Here is an 18,502-nt window from a genome sequence, read left to right as displayed (position 1 = left end):
CGGACCAAAGCTGAAATCACACACCTGTCGGTCGGCAGGCTTACGTAGCCACAAGGTATTATGGGAAATGTTGTATGTCGGCTAAGATGAGTGGTGGTTTCACATGGAGCGATAAGGAGGAATTTCTTCTAGATATATGTACACATTACACATTGTTTACTTCCGTGTTACCCTGCCCAGACTGTTTTGGTTGCAATAATGATAGGTAGATGAGATGATAGACATAGAACTTGAGGGTATGTGTGCTTCATATGAGGTGATTGAGGTTAATAGTTTCTGCAAAAAACTTCAGTTTTTATGCGTCTGCATTGGTATTTCATTTTTGGAAGTTTGGTAAATGCAACGCTTTGGTCCAAATTGCCCTTGTTAGATTGATTGGCCACTCCAAAATGCTCCATAGGTGTGATTGTGAATCTGATTGGCTCCCTCACAATCAGTTCAGTATATGCCCTGCCTCGTGATCATAGTTAGATGGAATAAAGTCCAGCACCATTGGGACTTTGACTTTTGTCGACCCCTCTGGTTCAGTTCTATTCCAAATCCAAATCCTCAATGCTTTAATTTCTGAATGATAAAAATGATTTTTTTTCCCAACCTTTTAAAAACGATGCCCCAGTTGACTTTTAAACCCAAACGACACCTTTGGACAGTTCAAATGAAACCCCCGCAAAATGTAATGATAAAAGAAATTATTTGCACTCCCTCATCTCTCTTTCCTTTTTCTCAAGATCTAAACCACTGCACGCAATATCCGAACAAAGAGTGACCTTGGAGTGACTTTACAGAGTTCAATCGTGCGGGGGGTGGGCGGGGGTCTGCAGGTTTCAAATGCAGTACATTAGAAAGATTTGTCTGTCTGCTGCATTGAGGAAACTATCGGAAAGTAGATAAATAACTATTTTCCTTCGTATTTGCAGCTATTCACATTGCTTGAGTAATGATGGCTAAATGGACATTGTTCTTCCAATCCATTAGAATTTGAAAAAATAGCTCTTGCACGACGTAAAAACTGACATGCGGACCCCCTTTATCATTTTAATCAAAAGGGAAAGCAATGTGTGAAGAAGATGGCCACTCGATTAACCTAATTTAATTAATAAATATGCTCACGCCATTGTTAAAGACAGCATAAACAACTTTAATGTGAAAGACGGTGGTTCAAAATATTCTAGAATGCAAATAGCTCATTTCTTAAAGTTCCGATGATGGAGAAAATTATGTTTTATGCAAAACGCTGTCTACTATTTTTGGACGTCAGCTGCACATATTAAAAATTCAAGCACAGGTGCATGTGATAAGGAATATTTATGAGTATTTATCACAGGGAAGAGCGGGCAATCTTGATTGGCTGAAATTGGGATAGCATACATAAAATGTCTGCCTTCATCTCAGGCGGCCACTTCTAAGGGAATACTGCCTTTTATTGATGTTTTTCTCCACTATTAGACATTAGAGAAATGAAATTGCGTTTTTCCCCCAATTTATTAACATGATAAAAGGATTGTGTGTCTATTTAACCTCGTCTACCAACTTGGATTTTATAGTAGATCAGCCTTAAGACATTTCTTCACCCTTCCTCGTAAAAAAAAAGTAACGCTGGCACATCTTTAGCAAAGAATGAGCTGAAAGAGACAATAAATACCTCGATCAACTTTGTGTGACCTGTAGTTTATAACTTCCAGACAAAACCAGGACAAAAGCAGTCATCCTTTACGGTGGGAGTTACAGAAAGAAAGGCAGTGGTACGACAGCTCGACAGATGAAGTAGCTGGGCCAAATCCCTTATTTTTAAAAAAGCGTCATTGTAAGACTGGAATCAAGAGAGTAGATGAATGAAAGTGAAGCATTTGCTTTGTTTTGAAATCACCAGACAGGTTTGTTCTTCGCTTGGCAGTCGCTTTGAAAGGTTGTATGTATTAAGAAGTGTAGACAGTGGTCAATTGTCTAAATCACGTGTCAAAGTGGCGGCTCGGGGGCCAAATCTGGCCCGCCGCATCATTTTGTGTGGCCCGGGAAGGTAAATCATGAGTGCCGACTTTCTGTTTTAGGATTTTTTTTAAATATATTTTTTTATCAATCGTGGGAGGTGCTGGCATGCATGTTTTTGGGATGTGGGAGGAACCCCGGAGAAAACCCACGCAAGCCCAGGGAAAACGTGCAAACTCCACACAGTGAGGGGCCAACTCGGATTGAACCCTCAACGCTGGAACCTTCTTTAAAGAAAAAAAAAATGTCAAATGTAACCGCTTTGCTTTATTGATTGGGCTATTATCTTATTCCGCCTGTGTGGTTTTAGACCACATGTGTCAAAGTGGCGGCCCGGGGGCCAAATCTGGCCCGCCGCATCATTGTGTGTGGCCCGGGAAAGTAAATCATGAGTGCTGACTTTCTGTTTTAGGATCAAATTCAAATGAAGAGTACAGATGTATATTAAATTTCCTGATTTTCCACCTTTTAAATCAATAATTGTAATTTTTGGATCCATTTTTTCTGTGTTTTTAGTTCAAAAATCACTTTGTAAAATCTAAAAATATATAAAAAGCTAAAATAAACATTGTTTTAGATCTATAAAAAACTGAATATTCAGGGCTTTTAATCCAGTTCTTTTAATCCATTTATAATTTAAAAAAAATCTAAATATTATATCTAAAATGGTGGGGCACACGTGAAATCAAGTTGACGTTAAAGTGGTCCGCGAACCAACCCGAGTCTGACACCCTTGGTCTAAATGGTTGGAATATATTTTCCACAATATATTAGTGCTGCAACAATTCATTTATTGAATTGAGTAATTTGATTGGTAAAAACATGCAAATGGAATTTTGCTGCTTCGATTTATATGTTGAGTTAGAGTGACATTGTAAGGGTTTGTTTTGAAAGTGCTGTATTTAATTTTATTGTTTTGCCAACTGTGGTGGCAGCAGTGAATGATCAGAGGAATCTTTCAGGATGAAATATAATGCAAAAATCATATAAGACAATGATTATCTAATTAATAGCAATGTCTAACAATTTGCTTATTAGGAAAAAGAAGTGTGCGTTCAACCAGTAGTCAGGTTGAGCAAGGCATTTTATAGATCTAGCCTCAATGCTTAATTGCGCTCTAAAATGTTATTTTGCCAAATTATGTATTTTTCAAGACGAACCAATCAGAGTTGTACAAGTGTTGAATATTATTGTCGTGTGCAAATATTATGCTAATTAATGAGTATCATGAGAAATAGTGACTAATTGCTACACTAGCATCGTAATGCAGTAGCAGTTCATGGACTACATTGTGAATACTTAAAGTACGATTAATTAATCAATTGCTTCAGTAGAGCCCTCCAACCAATACAAAATAATAACAGGACGTAATAAAGTAGATCCTATACACTTTAGGTCAGAGAGATTGAGGTCCAAACCCCAGAGCAAAGAACCCAATTCCTACAAACGTCGGAGTTGATAGCGAACGCTGGCTGCCAAGTGGTTGCTGCTCCCTATTGCAGTTTGCTGACAGCTTGTTTTTATTTGCTTCAAGATGCTGCAACTCCACTCAACGTCACGCGCAGGCATGGCGTATTACATCCACCAGGGTGTAAAGGCCAAGAAGTAAACACAAATCACAATCTACTGACAAATTGAGCTCGGCACGGAGCGCTTGTGACGTTTCCGGTGACAACATGTTTATTTTTTTGTCAATGCCGGTTCGGTCACGTGGCGGAGTTTAGCCCAGGGTCCTCGTTAATCGAGAAAGCCTTTGATTGAAATATTGTTTCAGCACCCTAAGCGTTCATTTTGAAATACAAATAATGTTCATGTGAGAAAAGGGACTCGGAAATGGAACGTACTGTGATGAAGTGATAGAAGTAGTTGTAAAGTAATTTTTTGGGACTGACCTCTCTTGACCGAAGCTGGATTCCTTTTTGTGGCAATGGAGGGTCACTATACGATGTCCTTCACTCCTCACATCCTGGCTTAACATCCATTGCGTGGGGTTGCTAGGACGAGCCCCGAGAAAGGTCACACCTTCTCTCAACTTCACTCTGTGGAAAAAACGATCAATATTTTTATTCAGTTGCATGGCATTATAATCATTTACTTTGTATACCAGCAGGTTTTTGATCTATGCATTGCTTATGAGTCCACAAAGTTAATGATCCATTTTTTGCAATATATTATCCAGATGGTTATTTTCCTTCAAAAGCTGCCCCACATCCGATATTGACCATCTTGACATCACCTTTGATGCCTGTTTTTTCCACATTTTTTTTAGTTTTATTGAGTGCTTTATCAGCCTCAAAATCAGAAATTGGACAAACATCCAATGGTGAGAGTATTATCTATTTAGGGAATAGTGCCAATTTTCACTTTTTTGATGTTGTTGCTTTTCCTTTATGAAATGTTTCGAACAGATTACATTTATTTTCTTGGCTTTTACTTGGCTAGGAATATCGTGACCGCATGTTTGGTCGCCGGACGTTCTGTCGCCGGACGTTCTGTCGCCGGACGTTTGGTCGCCCGGACGTTTGGTCGCCCGGACGTTTGGTCGCCCGGACGTTTGGTCGCCGGACGTTTGATCGCCCAGGTGAATATAATTTTGAGAGATGGTTTCAACAGTAGATATTTAGATATTAAACTCTCTCTCATGAATATAATTTTGAGAGCTGGTTTCAACAGTAAACTCTCTGTCATGTTGTCAAACGTCCGGGCGACCAAACGTCCGGGCGACCAAACGTCCGGCGACCAAACGTCCGAGTACCAGGAATATTAAGATGGCAGAAATAGTTCGTGGTCAAGTAGGATATCTTAATTTGACGCTCTATTAGAATTAGCATCTATGTTCTCTTAAACCAAGGGTGTCAAACTCGGGTTTGTATGCGGGCCGCATTAATGTCAACTCGATTTCATGTGGGCCAGACCATTTTAGATGTAATATTTAGATATTTTATAAAAATGGGATTAAAAGAACTGGACCAAAAGCCCTAAATATTCAGTTTTTTTTATAGATCTAAAACAATGTTTATTTGAGTTATTTTTCTTAGTAAGGGAAAACGTGTTTTAATCATTTGTTTTTCATTTCAAAAGGAAACCAATTTTTTTTAATTATGTTTCATAGTAAAGTGGAATTAGAGAAAATTTGTATTTATTTTTAGATTTTACAATCCTTTTTGAACTGAGAAAAATGGATTAAAAACAATTGCAAGTAGCGATTTAAAAAGGGGAAAATCAGGAAACTTGATATACATCTATAATCTTCATTTGAATTTGACCCTAAGACAGAAAGTCTCATGATTTACTTTCTCGGGCTGCACAAAATGATGTGGCGGGCCAGAATTGACCCCTGGGCCGCCACTTTGACACCTGTGTCTTAAACCGTCTTCCTCCAGTATCACCAAAACAAACATATTAGGTGAAATAATGAATTTTTTAACTAATCGTTGTTTCTCCCATAACCTTGTTGAGGACAAAAAGTAGAGAAAATGAATGAAAAGAAATTAGACATAGAAAATTGAAACTGAATATCCATCTATAAGGTGACGAGAAGTGATCTAATTCTCGGAAAGATCGTATTGAATAAGCAAATGCTATTCTATGTTGTGTGTGTTATTTGGGTGATTGAACAAAGGAAACATTGTGACAAAAAGGTGATCACTTTAACATTTTCTTGGTTGACAAGTTGGATTGAAATGAATAACTGTTGCTTTTCTTTCATCTTCAATGCGTTGCTGCGCTTTGGCATGCACAATATGATTGCTTGTCTGCATGAAAACAAAATAATATATCTTTTTTTCCCAATTTCGTGCTGTGCTACCATATTATGATCGTTATATTTGTTGTGGAAATGAATAATGCGGCGAATAGCTTTCTTCCTGCAGATGTGTGCATGAAATCATATTTCCGTACTGCAGTCTATATATTTAGATTTATTAACCTGCTATTTTTTTTAAGTTCTGCGTTAATAAAAAAAATGGCCATGGGATTTTTCGACACACTTTTCGTGACACTTTTACATTCAAAGTTGTGAAGCTTTTATTCTATGGCAAAATAAACAAAAATCCCTTGTCTTTACCCAGATTATCATCAAAAATTTATTTATTCTTTCAAGGCTCATGTGCCAGATCACATTTTTAATGTGTGTTAACTACATTTTTTTGGTTAATCTATCGTTTTATCGCTTTTTATTCACGTCCATTTCCATTTCTTAACCCAAAAGCAGTGAACACGCAACTCTATCACAAGCTCATGTGTGGTCTTTTAGTGTCTCAGTGGGAGCCTTTTGGTCTACTATCGGCTTCTTTTATACTTTAGCACTTCAGCATGTCTATCAGGGGACTCAAGTGAGGCTTCAGAGAAAATAAATAAAAAAAACACCGTTGCGCCACCAAGGAAAGCAGTCATTCACCACTGACTATCAAAGCTCACTGGTGCACAATGGGTGGATCTTTTATTGATTTAATGCTCTCTGCAGAAGCAGTCACGATGTACAAATAAATTGATGTATAATGAAAGCAGTCCATTCCGTCCTCCAGGAAGAAACGCCCCTCTTATGACTGAGGCAGACGCCGACACTTTACCATCTGCCTCAAGTCTCTCTGGTCACGATCGCCATCCATCGTCATCCAATTAATTTGAATTTGACGTATTTTCCTTGCCTGGGCAGGCTGTCTACTACTAATTCTTATATTTATACTCATATTTACCATGCTATGCTGACTTATTCAGGTCAGCTAGACTTTGTATCTCTCACCTTGCTCTCTTTTGCCCTTAAATTTTACAAATCACAAGTCACCTAAACTAGGGGTGTCAAACTCGGGTTGGTTCGCGGGCCGCATTAACGTCAACTCCATTTCATGTGGGCCAGACCATTTTAGATATAATATTTAGTTGTTTTTTTATATATAAATGGATTAAAAGAACTGGATTAAAAGCCCTGAATATTCAGTTTTTATAGATCTAAAACAATGTTTATTTTAGCTTTTTTTAAATATATTTTTAGATTTTTTAATTTTTTAAAATTGGATTAAAAGAACTGGATCAAAAGCCCTAAATAGTCAGTTTTTATCCTAAAGCAATGTTTATTTGAGGGTTTTTTTCTTCGTATTGAAAAATGTCTTTTAATCATGTTTTTTATTTCAAATGGAAACAAAATATTTGTTTAAAGTGGAAAACGGAAAATATTTGTATATTTATTTTTAGATTTTACGAAATGCTTTTTGAACTTAAAACACAAAAGAAAAAAAATGATTAAAAATTGCAATAATTGATTTTAAAAAGGGGAAAATCAGGAAATGTAATGTACATCTATCATCAATTGAATTTGATCCTATAATAGAAACTCATGATTTACTTTCTCGGGCCGCACAAAATGAGGCGGAAGGCCAGATTTGGCCCCCGGGCCGGCACTTTGACACCTGTGACCTAAACAATAATAAAGGAGTGTGCGCCTCCCAAAAAAATATCCCAGGTAAACTTCCACAAATGTAGCCAATCTCATCCGTATACAGATTCCTGTGAAGTTAATACACAATAAAGGCAATCTGGATAGCACACATCACATAACCCAAGGCGAAGGAAAAAAAGGCAACAGCTCAACAGAGAAGAAAAGGGGAACAACGTTAAAAAGGTAGCAACGTTTAGCTGACAGCTTAAAGTTACACTCTATCCAACTCTGCTAAAGTGTCAGCAATCACGGGAATATCTGACAGGGCTTCACCAGCGAGGCTCTGAGTCGATGCCAAACTGAGTTGAACAAAGAGACGGAATGTGGCTATCAAAAAGGCAATCAGAGAGCATGGAGCGCTTGACTTCAGAATGCAAAAGCAGTTAACTACAACCTGTCCGACCAGAAGAAAGCGTTGCCATGTATACTTTTCATATTTCTAAATCTATCGCATTTCTTTTTAATAGTGATGGTTCCTCTGAGCTAATTCTCTTCTTGAAGATGCTTTAGAGCACATGTGTCAAAGTGGCGGCACGGGGGCCAAATCTGGCCCGCCGCATCATTTTGTGTGGGCCAGGAAAGTAAATCATGAGTGCCGACTTTCTGTTTTAGGATCAAATTAAAATGAAGAGTATAGATGTATATTAAATTTCCTGATTTTCCCCCTTTTAAATCAATAATTCTAATTTTTTAATCCATTTTTTTCTGTTTTTAGTTCAAAAATCATTTTGTAAAATCTAAAAATATATATTAAAAAAGCTAAAATAAACATTATTTTAGATCTATAAAAAAACTGAATATTCAGGGATTTTAATCCAGTTCTTTTAATCCTTTGATAATTAAAAAAAAAAAAAATTATATCTAAAATGGTCCGGCCCACATGAAATCGAGTTGACGTTAACGCGGCCCGCGAACCAACCCGAGTCTGACACCCCTATTTTAGAGGGACAATTCTTTCAATGAGCGTGCTAAATGGTTGGCTCGATTCATAAAGGTTGCTACATGAAGCCTTGTTTTTTCTTACAGTCACCACGACCACTGATGTCATCAATATCTTCACCCACATGACTGGTGTAGATTAATCGCAGCATTATCGCCATCTACTGTTTCAGAGATATGAAGGTCAGTCACCCAAAACTTATTTTTGTTTTAGAAACTGTTTAGACTGCGATAACAGCTTGGAATGTGTGTTGGCAAGGTTACCATTTTTTTAAAAGTTTCGAATTTTGGATGTTTATTTTACGTGCAAAGTAGCCGTGTTTCGGACCAAAGCTGAAATCACACACCTGTCGGCAGGCTTCCGTAGCCACAAGGTATTATGGGAAATGTTGTTTGGTTAGCAGTGTGTCGGCTAAGATGAGTCGTGGTTTCACATGGAGCGATAAGGAGTGTCTTCTAGATATATGTACACATTACACATTGTTTACTTCCGTGTTACCCCGCCCAGACAGTTTTGTCCAATGATTGAACGATGTTTGCGCATGCGTAGATTTGTTGTCAAATCCTGGGTCACTTATAGAAATTGCAATGACGGTGTTAGGACCAAATGTATTTTGGGCTCGGACTAAAAAAGCGAACTACTACGTACTTTCTGGTGTGAACTGGCCTGAAGTTACCAATGTATTCTGAAATGTTTCAGCGGGTACATCTGATTTTCTCTCAAAATCAGCTCTAATTTAGACTACCATATTTTCAAGACTATAAGGCTCACTTAAAAGTCTTAAATTTTCCCCAAAATAGACAGGGCGCCTTATAATCCAGTGCGCCTTATATATGGAAAAAACATTAAAATGTGTCATTCATTGAGGGTGCGCCTTATAGTCGTGAAAATACGGTAAATCCCATTTTTAAAACCCACTAGCAAGATATTTTGGGTGTGTTGTAAAGAAGCAGATTTCAAGTGATCAGGTTTTTGCTAGAAAAGGATGTAGATTTGATCATCCTGCACAGGAGTGGCCAGTCAGCTATAAACTAATCTGCAGATCAGAAAATGAGCAGATACTAACGAAGCCTTTGATTGTGAGCACAACAGCAAACACTCCTGAACCTCGCACGAGCATGACACAGCAATTGCACTCACTTTCACGTGCCAATAAACATCTAACAAAAGGTTTGACCTAAACACGCATCCGTGCAGACACATAGGAACATTTGTAAAGCCGTGACAAAGCAACTACGCAACATTGCTGTTGGCAAAAGTCTCCTCATGTGAGCATTTACTCTTCCACTTGTTTTTTTTGCCTCCCTTTCCACTGATTTCAGTGTTGAGAAAATTGTCGGAACTAAAGAGATGCATGCCCAGAGGATCAGGTTAGCACTTAAGTCTCATTTCATGTCATTTTCTGAACCGCTTTATCCTCACTAGGGTTGTGGGGGGTGCTGGAGCATATCCCATCTGACCAAGATGCGGGCTCCAGCACCCCCACGACCCTAGTGACGATAAAGCGTTTCAGAAAATGAGATGAGATGAGATTTTTGTATGTAATGGTGAATGCTTCCTACGGTAAAAGCATAATCAGCTGTAAAAGAAATAGAAAATTGGTTTGTGAAAATTGGGCGATTGTTATTTCTTAACATAATGTATCTTTGAAAATAGTTGACATCATGCGAGGAGCTATGTTAACAAATAATGGGCCGAAAAAACCTTTTTAGCTATGTTTTTTTCCTCAGCAAATACGGGATTTTATGAAAAATATATAACGTACTTGACGCAATGTACAACAAAGACAGTATTTTGTGTGTAGCATATCGTATGGACTGTCTTTTGTTTTTTTATCGTTCCCAGACTCTTTAAAGCTAACATCGTCTAGGGGAAGATAAAAATAGACCCCCAAATGTTGCATAAATGAACTCACAGTGGATTTTTAATGTATACACACCCACGCAAGATTTTTTTTCCCCTTCAGTTGTTGACTTTGTGCTCTACCTGAAGCCTAAAATATAAAATACTGACACCAAAACCCAAGGCACCTTCCAATAGTTAAAAGCAATTATCTAACTACCCATTACATTAAATCCAAATTTACCAAAATGATTCTAAATTAGGACTAATTACTATTTACAATTTCTCCCACGTCGCCTTCAAATAAGTACAGGTTCCCCCCTCGAGAGAGCTCTTAATATTCATCACGATATTGAGTTATTACTGCTACACTGAGCACACTCACGGTTATTCACAGCAGCCATGCACATCTTGTACACGTTTCCCTCTCCAAAAGCACACGTTGGTTTAAGATAAGCTTGGTATCACGGAAGCCACTGACACATTTTGAACAACACAAGGATTTAGTAAGCAAACGTCAAAGTGTTGCCCTCCGTTCTCACGCAGTGTCTGAAACACATTCATCCCCATCTGCTGATTGCGGATACACAAGAACGTAGGAAATGGAACACGTGTACGCCCACACAAATTTTCTTACATCTTTGTTCTAAGACATATCCAGACATATCCAAAAAACAAAAAAACATGGTATTATTTAATCCTGTGCAACTAATAGACATTTGTGTAAGGGTTTATAACAAGGGTGTCGACTCGGGTTGGTTCGCGGGCCGCTTTAACGTCAACTCGATTTTAGATATAATATTTAGAATTTTTTATATATAAATGGATTAAATGAACTGGATTAAAGGCCCTGAATATTCTGTTTTTTTATAGATCTAAAACAATGTTTATTTTAGCTTTTTTAAAATATATTTTTAGATTTTACAAAATAATCTTTGAACTAAAAACACAGAAAAAATAGATTGAAGAATTACAATTATTGATTGAAAAGGGGGAAAATCAGGAAATTTAATATACATCCATACTCTTCATTTTAATTTGATTCTAAAACAGAAAGTCGGCACTGATGATTTACTTTCCCGGGCCACACAAAATGATGCGGCGGGCCAGATTTGGCCCCCAGGCCGCCACTTGGACATGTGGTTTACACAATAAAGTTTTGACCACAAATCGGAACTAGAGGCACTAATGTCGGACGTTTGCTAGAACAGACGTTTGGTAGAACAGACGTTTGGTCACCGGGTTCGCTCGCTGTCAAATAATGACAGAGAGTTTACTGTTGATATTTTGATATTAGATATTTAGATGTTAAACTCACTCTCTCATGATTATAATTTTGAGAGCTGGTTTCAACAGTAACAACTTGGCAACTAAACGTCCGTTCTACCAAACGTCCGTTCTACCAAACGTCCGTTCTACCAAATGTCCGTAAAGCAAAAAACGGATGCGGCTCCTCCAAAATAAAACCGCATCAACGCTACTCGATACGCAGAACGCGAGGCCACCTAAGCAGGCAATAAGTGAGTGTGTCCAATAACTAAGTACTCCACAAAGAGAGTGCCCGTGCCCGCTGAGCACTCCGGCATTCCTCGCCCACGGCTGCTCCTTTGATTAAAATGAGCTGTCAATCATCTGATGAACAAGCTTCATCCATGACTCAATGACCTTTGCGGGCGAAGCGGTGGGAGCACTTCCCGCCCAGTTTGGCGACACATCAACAGACTAAGAGAGAAAACAATAACATCTTTGCGAGATGAGCGAGCAGGAAGGTGACACAACGGCCTGAAAGGGCTTCGCAAATGGCAACACTGATTTGAACGAGAGTAGTGCCGTGCTCTCATTAGAAAAGCAATACAACATCACAGAGATAAAACCAAGTGAAGGCAGACAAGTAGGCCACCGCTTTACATCACTCCGGCCTCGCTATCGTTCGTATCGAACTGTCTTTTTAACAACTTTTTGCAGGCTTTAAACGGAATGAGTCGGCTTTAAATATTCAAGACTCGTAAGATAAAAGGCATTAAACTCGGACAGTGATGTCGAGTGAAGTTGGGCTTCTTCTTCTTCTTCTTCTCCGGCAACGACGGTTCGTTCGTTCTTTGCGTAGAGTGGCTACGCTAGCACCTTTTGTTTTGTTTTTTTTGTAAGGAGATGTCAAATGAGATTGGAAAGAGACGCCATTTACTAATGTAGCGCCATAACATTTCAAATCACGCACTGGCAGTGAAAGCCACGCAAGCCCCGATGTAGCATAGAGAGTAAATGTAACGGGCTATTAAGAAATCAAGTCACATTTGCGAGACTGACACTTAAACACGAGATTTGCCGGGTGTTGTTTACATTACGAATTAGAGGAAGACTTGGTGCTACTGTTGCAAATGAATAAATAAATAAATCAACCAGCAAAGTAAACATTACGTCTGACTGTCAGGCAAACGAATTATTCCACCATCAGAAAACGGTCAGCATATATTTTGATTTAAATGGAAAATAGGATATTTTCCTTTCATTGAATGCATATGAAGACCTTGAAATGAGAATAAATGAATCGTCATAATGTAAATCATAACTATTTAGGTGGCATAATATATATTTTGAAGGTACTATTATTATTGTAATTTTTTTATCCTTATCTTAAAGCGATTTGGAAAAAAACTGTATAAAAAGCCATTGCATCTTTTCACAGTCCTGTTGTGAAAGATATATTTTATAAAACTGAAAGGAAGCCAAGATGAAGGAGTCAAACATGCAAACCCTCCAAAAAATATGTTTAAATTTGCAAGCATAGTTTACCATTGGACAGCAACAGTACGGAATCTCCATTTCAACATCTAACAATACGCTGCAATGCACAATTGTCCCACTCGGAGAAATATATAATAAAATGAAAATTCTGCGAGATCCAAAAACATACAAACTAGAAAATTATTCTTTTCACCCTTCAAATATCCTTGAAATACAGAATACAGGTACGACTCCTAATAATACGCCATTTTTAGCATGTGAATGTCAGTGGAAAGAAGCTTCACAAATGTGACTTTTTTGTTGGTGTTTTCCTTTCAACTGATTTTTTAGCATCCCCAACACGATTCAATCATGGCGTTTTTCAGTTTCATCCCTACTCTTAGTGGGATTTCACTTAAAGCCCTTTCCCCAGACTTCCCCTCGTTTTCCCACTTCAACCTCACCCAGTTTCCACCCAACTGTAGATCATTCTCGGCTTATCCAACAGTGAGGCAATTTTTCTGGACGGAGATAAAACCGTTTTTTTTTTAATCGTGGATTCAGTCTGTTTTCCACCTGCTGCCCGCTCTATTGAAACAATTCTGCGTCGAACCCGACAAAAGAATGCAGCTGCTGTTACTCTGATGGTGTGTCCAGATGGCTACGCAGTTCCTGTCTAATCTTCTACATTTCTGTGCTAACGCGGTGGCAGTAATGTACAAAGAACTGCGATTTAGTAGAGCAGAAAGCTAGTCATTATAACATAAAAACCAAGACTGATTACATTTTTGAATGCTGGGGTTGAATTTTGAATATATCGGAAACTTTTTACGGAAAGAACTGTAAGATCATTTTGACCATCTTTTTTTAAAAAAACAATAATCTGATTCTAAAATTACCCAGTTGGATTTTGGATTTTCGGAAATCGGGACTTTTTCAGAGGATGTCAATCAGGTGAAAAAGATTGGGTTTTAAAAATTTAATTGACATTAACTCATTGGCTGTCATTGACGGTGAGATACGTCCAATCCATTTTGTCTGGGAGAGCTGGCGTCAATGGTGGTGAAATGGGCCCACTTTCTATGTCTGTTAATAAGTTAATATAACAAGTAGCAAAATGATCCATAAATATAATGTGAAAAAATTATATACACCATGTTTTATAAACTTTCTATATTTATATTGAAACGATTGAGAAAATCAAGAAAAATAGCTCAATTCACCACATTGGGTGGCCAAGTTAATTCGCTATATCCGTTTATTTATATAAAATACATTGTTTAAATTGAATTTGTTTGCAAACTTATTTCAGTACTGCAAATTGGATCTGTGATTTATTTATTTTTTGTTCTTTTGAACTCACTCTACAGATTGCTCTATTCAAATTGGATTGAAAAAAAAGACGTGTATCTACTTTTTTCCCATAATACATTTCCTCGGATCGAGACTTGTTATTGGCAGCTTCTCAAAATCAGTTCGACCTGGAGTCACATGCGAAAAATATGCAATCGTGACATCCCTAAAAATGTGAAAAATATGCAATCGTGACATCCCTAAAAATTAAATTGGTTCATTTTTCCACTAGACTGAGTTGATCAGCACCACGGCTAGAGGCAAATGCTGCACTTCATAGTGCATTAATCAGGTGTGATGGACAGGTGACAGTGCATGAATTGAATTGGGCAGTGCAAGTTGCGTCCTTGTCCCATGCGCTAAATCAGAGAGCAGAGGATGTCCCACAGACTCACCTGTCAGAACTCACCCTTGCACTTGTCCTGGCATTTGTCACTTCCCCCAGGACAAGTGTCCTTCCTACTAGGACGCAGAGCTGTAGACATTGACAACAAATAGAACGTGTGTGTGTGTGTGGTCACAAAAATAAAAGCAAGCCTATGGGTTTGTGTGTGCACTTCACCAGCAATCTCGGAGCAATTGCTAAGGCTAGAGCACATGTGTCAAAGTGGCGGCCCGGGGGCCAAATCTGGCCCGCCGCATCATTTTGTGTGGCCCGGGAAAGTAAATCATGAGTGCCGACTTTCTGTTTTAGGATCAAATTAAAGTGAAGAGTATAGATGTATATAAAATTTCCTGATTTTCCCCCTTTAAATCAATCATTGTCATTTTTTAATCATTTTTTTCTGTGTTTTTAGTTCAAAAATCATTTTGTAAAATCTAAAAATATATTCAAAAAAAGCTCAAATAAACATTGTTTTAGATCTATAAAAAACTGAATATTCAGGGATTTTAATCCAGTTCTTTTAATCCATTTATAATAAAAAAAATCTAAATATTTTATCTAAAATGGTCCGGCCCACATGAAATCGAGTTGAAGTTAACGCGGCCCGCGAACCAACCCGAGTCTGACACCCTCACTAGAGCAATATTATTGAAAAGAAATGATCTATATTCAAAAGGATCAACTTCCTATTGGCAGTGTGCCATTGGAATTTATTTCAAATGTAAAAGGGTTCGATAAAGGTTGTGCTCCAATATGTAATGTTAGGGCTGGCTAGGTGCCATGGAACGGGGGTGGCTTCGTTTTTTTCAAGGTAAAATACTTATTTAACAAAAACTATCTCCTTGCATTGATGTAAAAGTGGAAACAAAATGCAAAGGGTCAAAAAGGTTACTGGGCATAAACGAGAGTGAAGCAGGGGAAGAAAGACGGACATGAAAAAGGCACCGTGGTTGGACAAAATATTCACGCACAGATGGTATCGAGAAACTAAGACCAGGAACAGACTTCAATCTTAATACACACCTATTTTCTGTTATATGTGATCTTATTTCTCTTACCGTTCAGACTGACTTTTCCATCCTTTATCCACGGCAACAACACACTCGTAACCGAACAAACAAATTTAACTTAACTTGGATTAATATATACAGACACACTCAAACATACGTTTAATGTAACTTTACACAAAACTGAATTCTAATTTTTTCATATTTTTTTTTACCTTCGTTCTGGCCGGGTTAGCTGTTTGCCACGCCTCCACCCTCATGTTCGCTATCGATAGGCTGTTTGCTGTTGTATTCCCTTCAAAATATTCCGAAAATGATGCACACAAATGTCCTCACAATAGGATAACGCACGACCACTTGCCAACGAGAAGTAGTCTTGAATGAGCGATCGCGGTAGCTAACATGCTAAGGAAGGAATAACAGCCTACCCACGTATTGATTGTGGGTAATGAAGTTTTATTCTAAGAAAGGGTGCCATTGGCTATCAGTGTTGTGTGCACGAGTATACTTCATTACCCAGAAAGCCCTCTTTTTGCCCGCGCATGCGCATTGTGCGTTTCCTGGTCGATGCTAGGAGAAACTCGTCTGAATAAATCGTTCAGTGCTCGTAGATATCTGTTATACACGAAAGAGATGCGGCAAAAAAAGACAGTGCGCTACAATGATAAACAGCCTCTCATGTCATGGCCACCTGGCTTTCTGCCATCTCAAACGTTTTCTCGTATCTAGAACGAATTATTTACTCGAAATATTCCTTGTATCTCGAGCATCTCGTAGGTAGAGCTGTTCGTATGTAGAGGTACCACTGTAGTACGCTATGCTAGCGATGCGCGATACAATGATATTCAATTATTAAGTACATTAACATGTTGACGATCGTACGGTATTGCCCATAATTTAAGATACGTGGAATAGAACAATACAGAGCTAGATAGGCAAAGGCAGTCTTTTATATTACTCCAAAATTCAGGGTATTGCACCTCATTGTTTTACATTAAAAAAACAATTTCCACCTTTCACATGACATGTTCAATTTCTACCTACACTGCTATGATAAGCATTAACGTGTGAAACATACGTCCTCTGATTAATGTTGCTGTTATGAAGAGCATATTAACCGAGTATTTGGTAAAATAGTCCTTGTGGAAAGGTGATCAAAAAAATCCATAATCTCTTTTCTTTGCCGTCAAGGTGACAGCTGTTTTAAAAGAACTCTTATCAGCGCTGATATAAAAGAACATTCCGAAGCCATTTTACAGGCTTTTGTTGCACGTGTGCAGAAGAGTTCAATTTTGTGTGCACGTGTAAAGGACCCTGCCGTCCTCCGTTTCACTTTGAAAAGCAAACCCAAATGATTATACCGAAGGGTTCGTCTGAATAACTGTTAGCGCTGAATATCCGTCCTTTCAAAAAATCTTCAATACGAAAAAAAAAAAATCCCAAAGAGTCTGCAATACTTATCAAAGCGCCATCATTTCCATCTTTGCAGTCACCGTGTTTTTTTTCTTTTCATCTCCATTTTGTGTTCCACATAATAAAGTAAAAGCCTTGCCTTTATTTGGATAATTCAACTTCCCTACGTCCACCGCCATTGGACACCTCACCTGTACTGTTCCTTTGGACCCCATGCCCCCATTACCGTGGGACAACTATCTCCCAGTATCAGCGGGGAGTGTGATGGATGACAGGTGGAGGGGGAGGCGGCGGGTTTCCTTTGGAGCGTGTCACGCTTGCTACCACTTCCCATTAGTCTTCCATTGAGGCCAACGCCCAGTCGGCCGCTGTGATCACGTACTCGCACGTGACTATCTGGCCAATGATGAATCTCTAAGCTTCCCGCGGCAGGGGAGGCCCATAAGATCTCGAAATAAGGCCACCACGGTTCACGTCTTCCCGCCTTTAGCCACTCAGACCGACCACTTTGCTCTCAGATCCATGTGGCTTTGTCGAGAGCCTTTGTATTATGTATGCACTCGGCTCGGTCGGTAAAAACTCAATAAATACGATGTATATGCTGTACGGAAAAGATGGTAACAGTCACTTCGTATCAATGATCATCTTCAAGGAATGATTGGATTGGATTGGATAACTTTATTCATCCCGTATTTGGGAAATTTCTTTGTCACAGTAGCAAGAGGGTGAGGATGCAGAAATAGGAAAGGCATTTAAGACATAAATAGATAGGTAATAAGGAAGTTAGTAAATAAATACATGATACATGAATACATATATAAATAAATAAGTGTGTTGCTGAAATATATATATATATATATATATATATATATATATATATATATATATATATATATTTATATATACATATACATATACGTGTACATACACACATATATAAGCACATATTCACATACATACACTAAGATGTACATGCATGAGCACATAATAATGAATCTTCTGATACTGAAATATGTTTACCTGATGAAGCGGGATTAAAAGATCTTAACAAATAATTGGCGGTCGTAGTTAACGAGTGCCTAGTACGCAACACTTACACGGCTCTGAAACTTGACCTCTGTATGGCTGGCGCCTTTAACGCATTTAAGTACATAAGAAAATACAGTGTTAGCTCGACTTATAAAATGTATTCGTTCCAGTAGTAGTTTTGTAACTTTTTCGTTCGCGTTTTACACGTAAGTGGGCTGATCTGTTCCAAAATTCCCAATGCTAAACTCTTGAAAAATGATAAAAGAAGCCCCCCGATTAGGTGATAGGACAGTTTAGGAGGATCTAGGCAAGGAAGATTATCTTTAAAACCTACAGACTATTTAGGACTGTGCGGTAACCTCAGTCTCAGTCTGCAGAAGGTCCAC

The 18,502-nt window shown here is 38.3% G+C and overlaps 1 protein-coding gene across 1 annotated transcript in view; it reads right to left on the bottom strand.

Annotated features, from left to right (window-relative positions):
• Window positions 1-18,502, bottom strand: part of LOC144074794 (transmembrane protein 132C) — a 103,797-nt gene that overhangs the window by 56,839 nt on the left and 28,456 nt on the right. The window contains exon 3 of the mRNA XM_077601393.1: window positions 3,879-4,025. Coding sequence (XP_077457519.1) covers window positions 3,879-4,025 — 147 coding nt within the window. The remainder of the gene's footprint in view (window positions 1-3,878; window positions 4,026-18,502) is intronic.

This window comes from Stigmatopora argus, chromosome 5, assembly GCF_051989625.1.
Source record: "Stigmatopora argus isolate UIUO_Sarg chromosome 5, RoL_Sarg_1.0, whole genome shotgun sequence".
NCBI lineage: Eukaryota > Metazoa > Chordata > Actinopteri > Syngnathiformes > Syngnathidae > Stigmatopora > Stigmatopora argus.
Note: the sequence above shows the minus strand (reverse complement) of the source record. Positions and strands in the feature narration are given on the sequence as shown.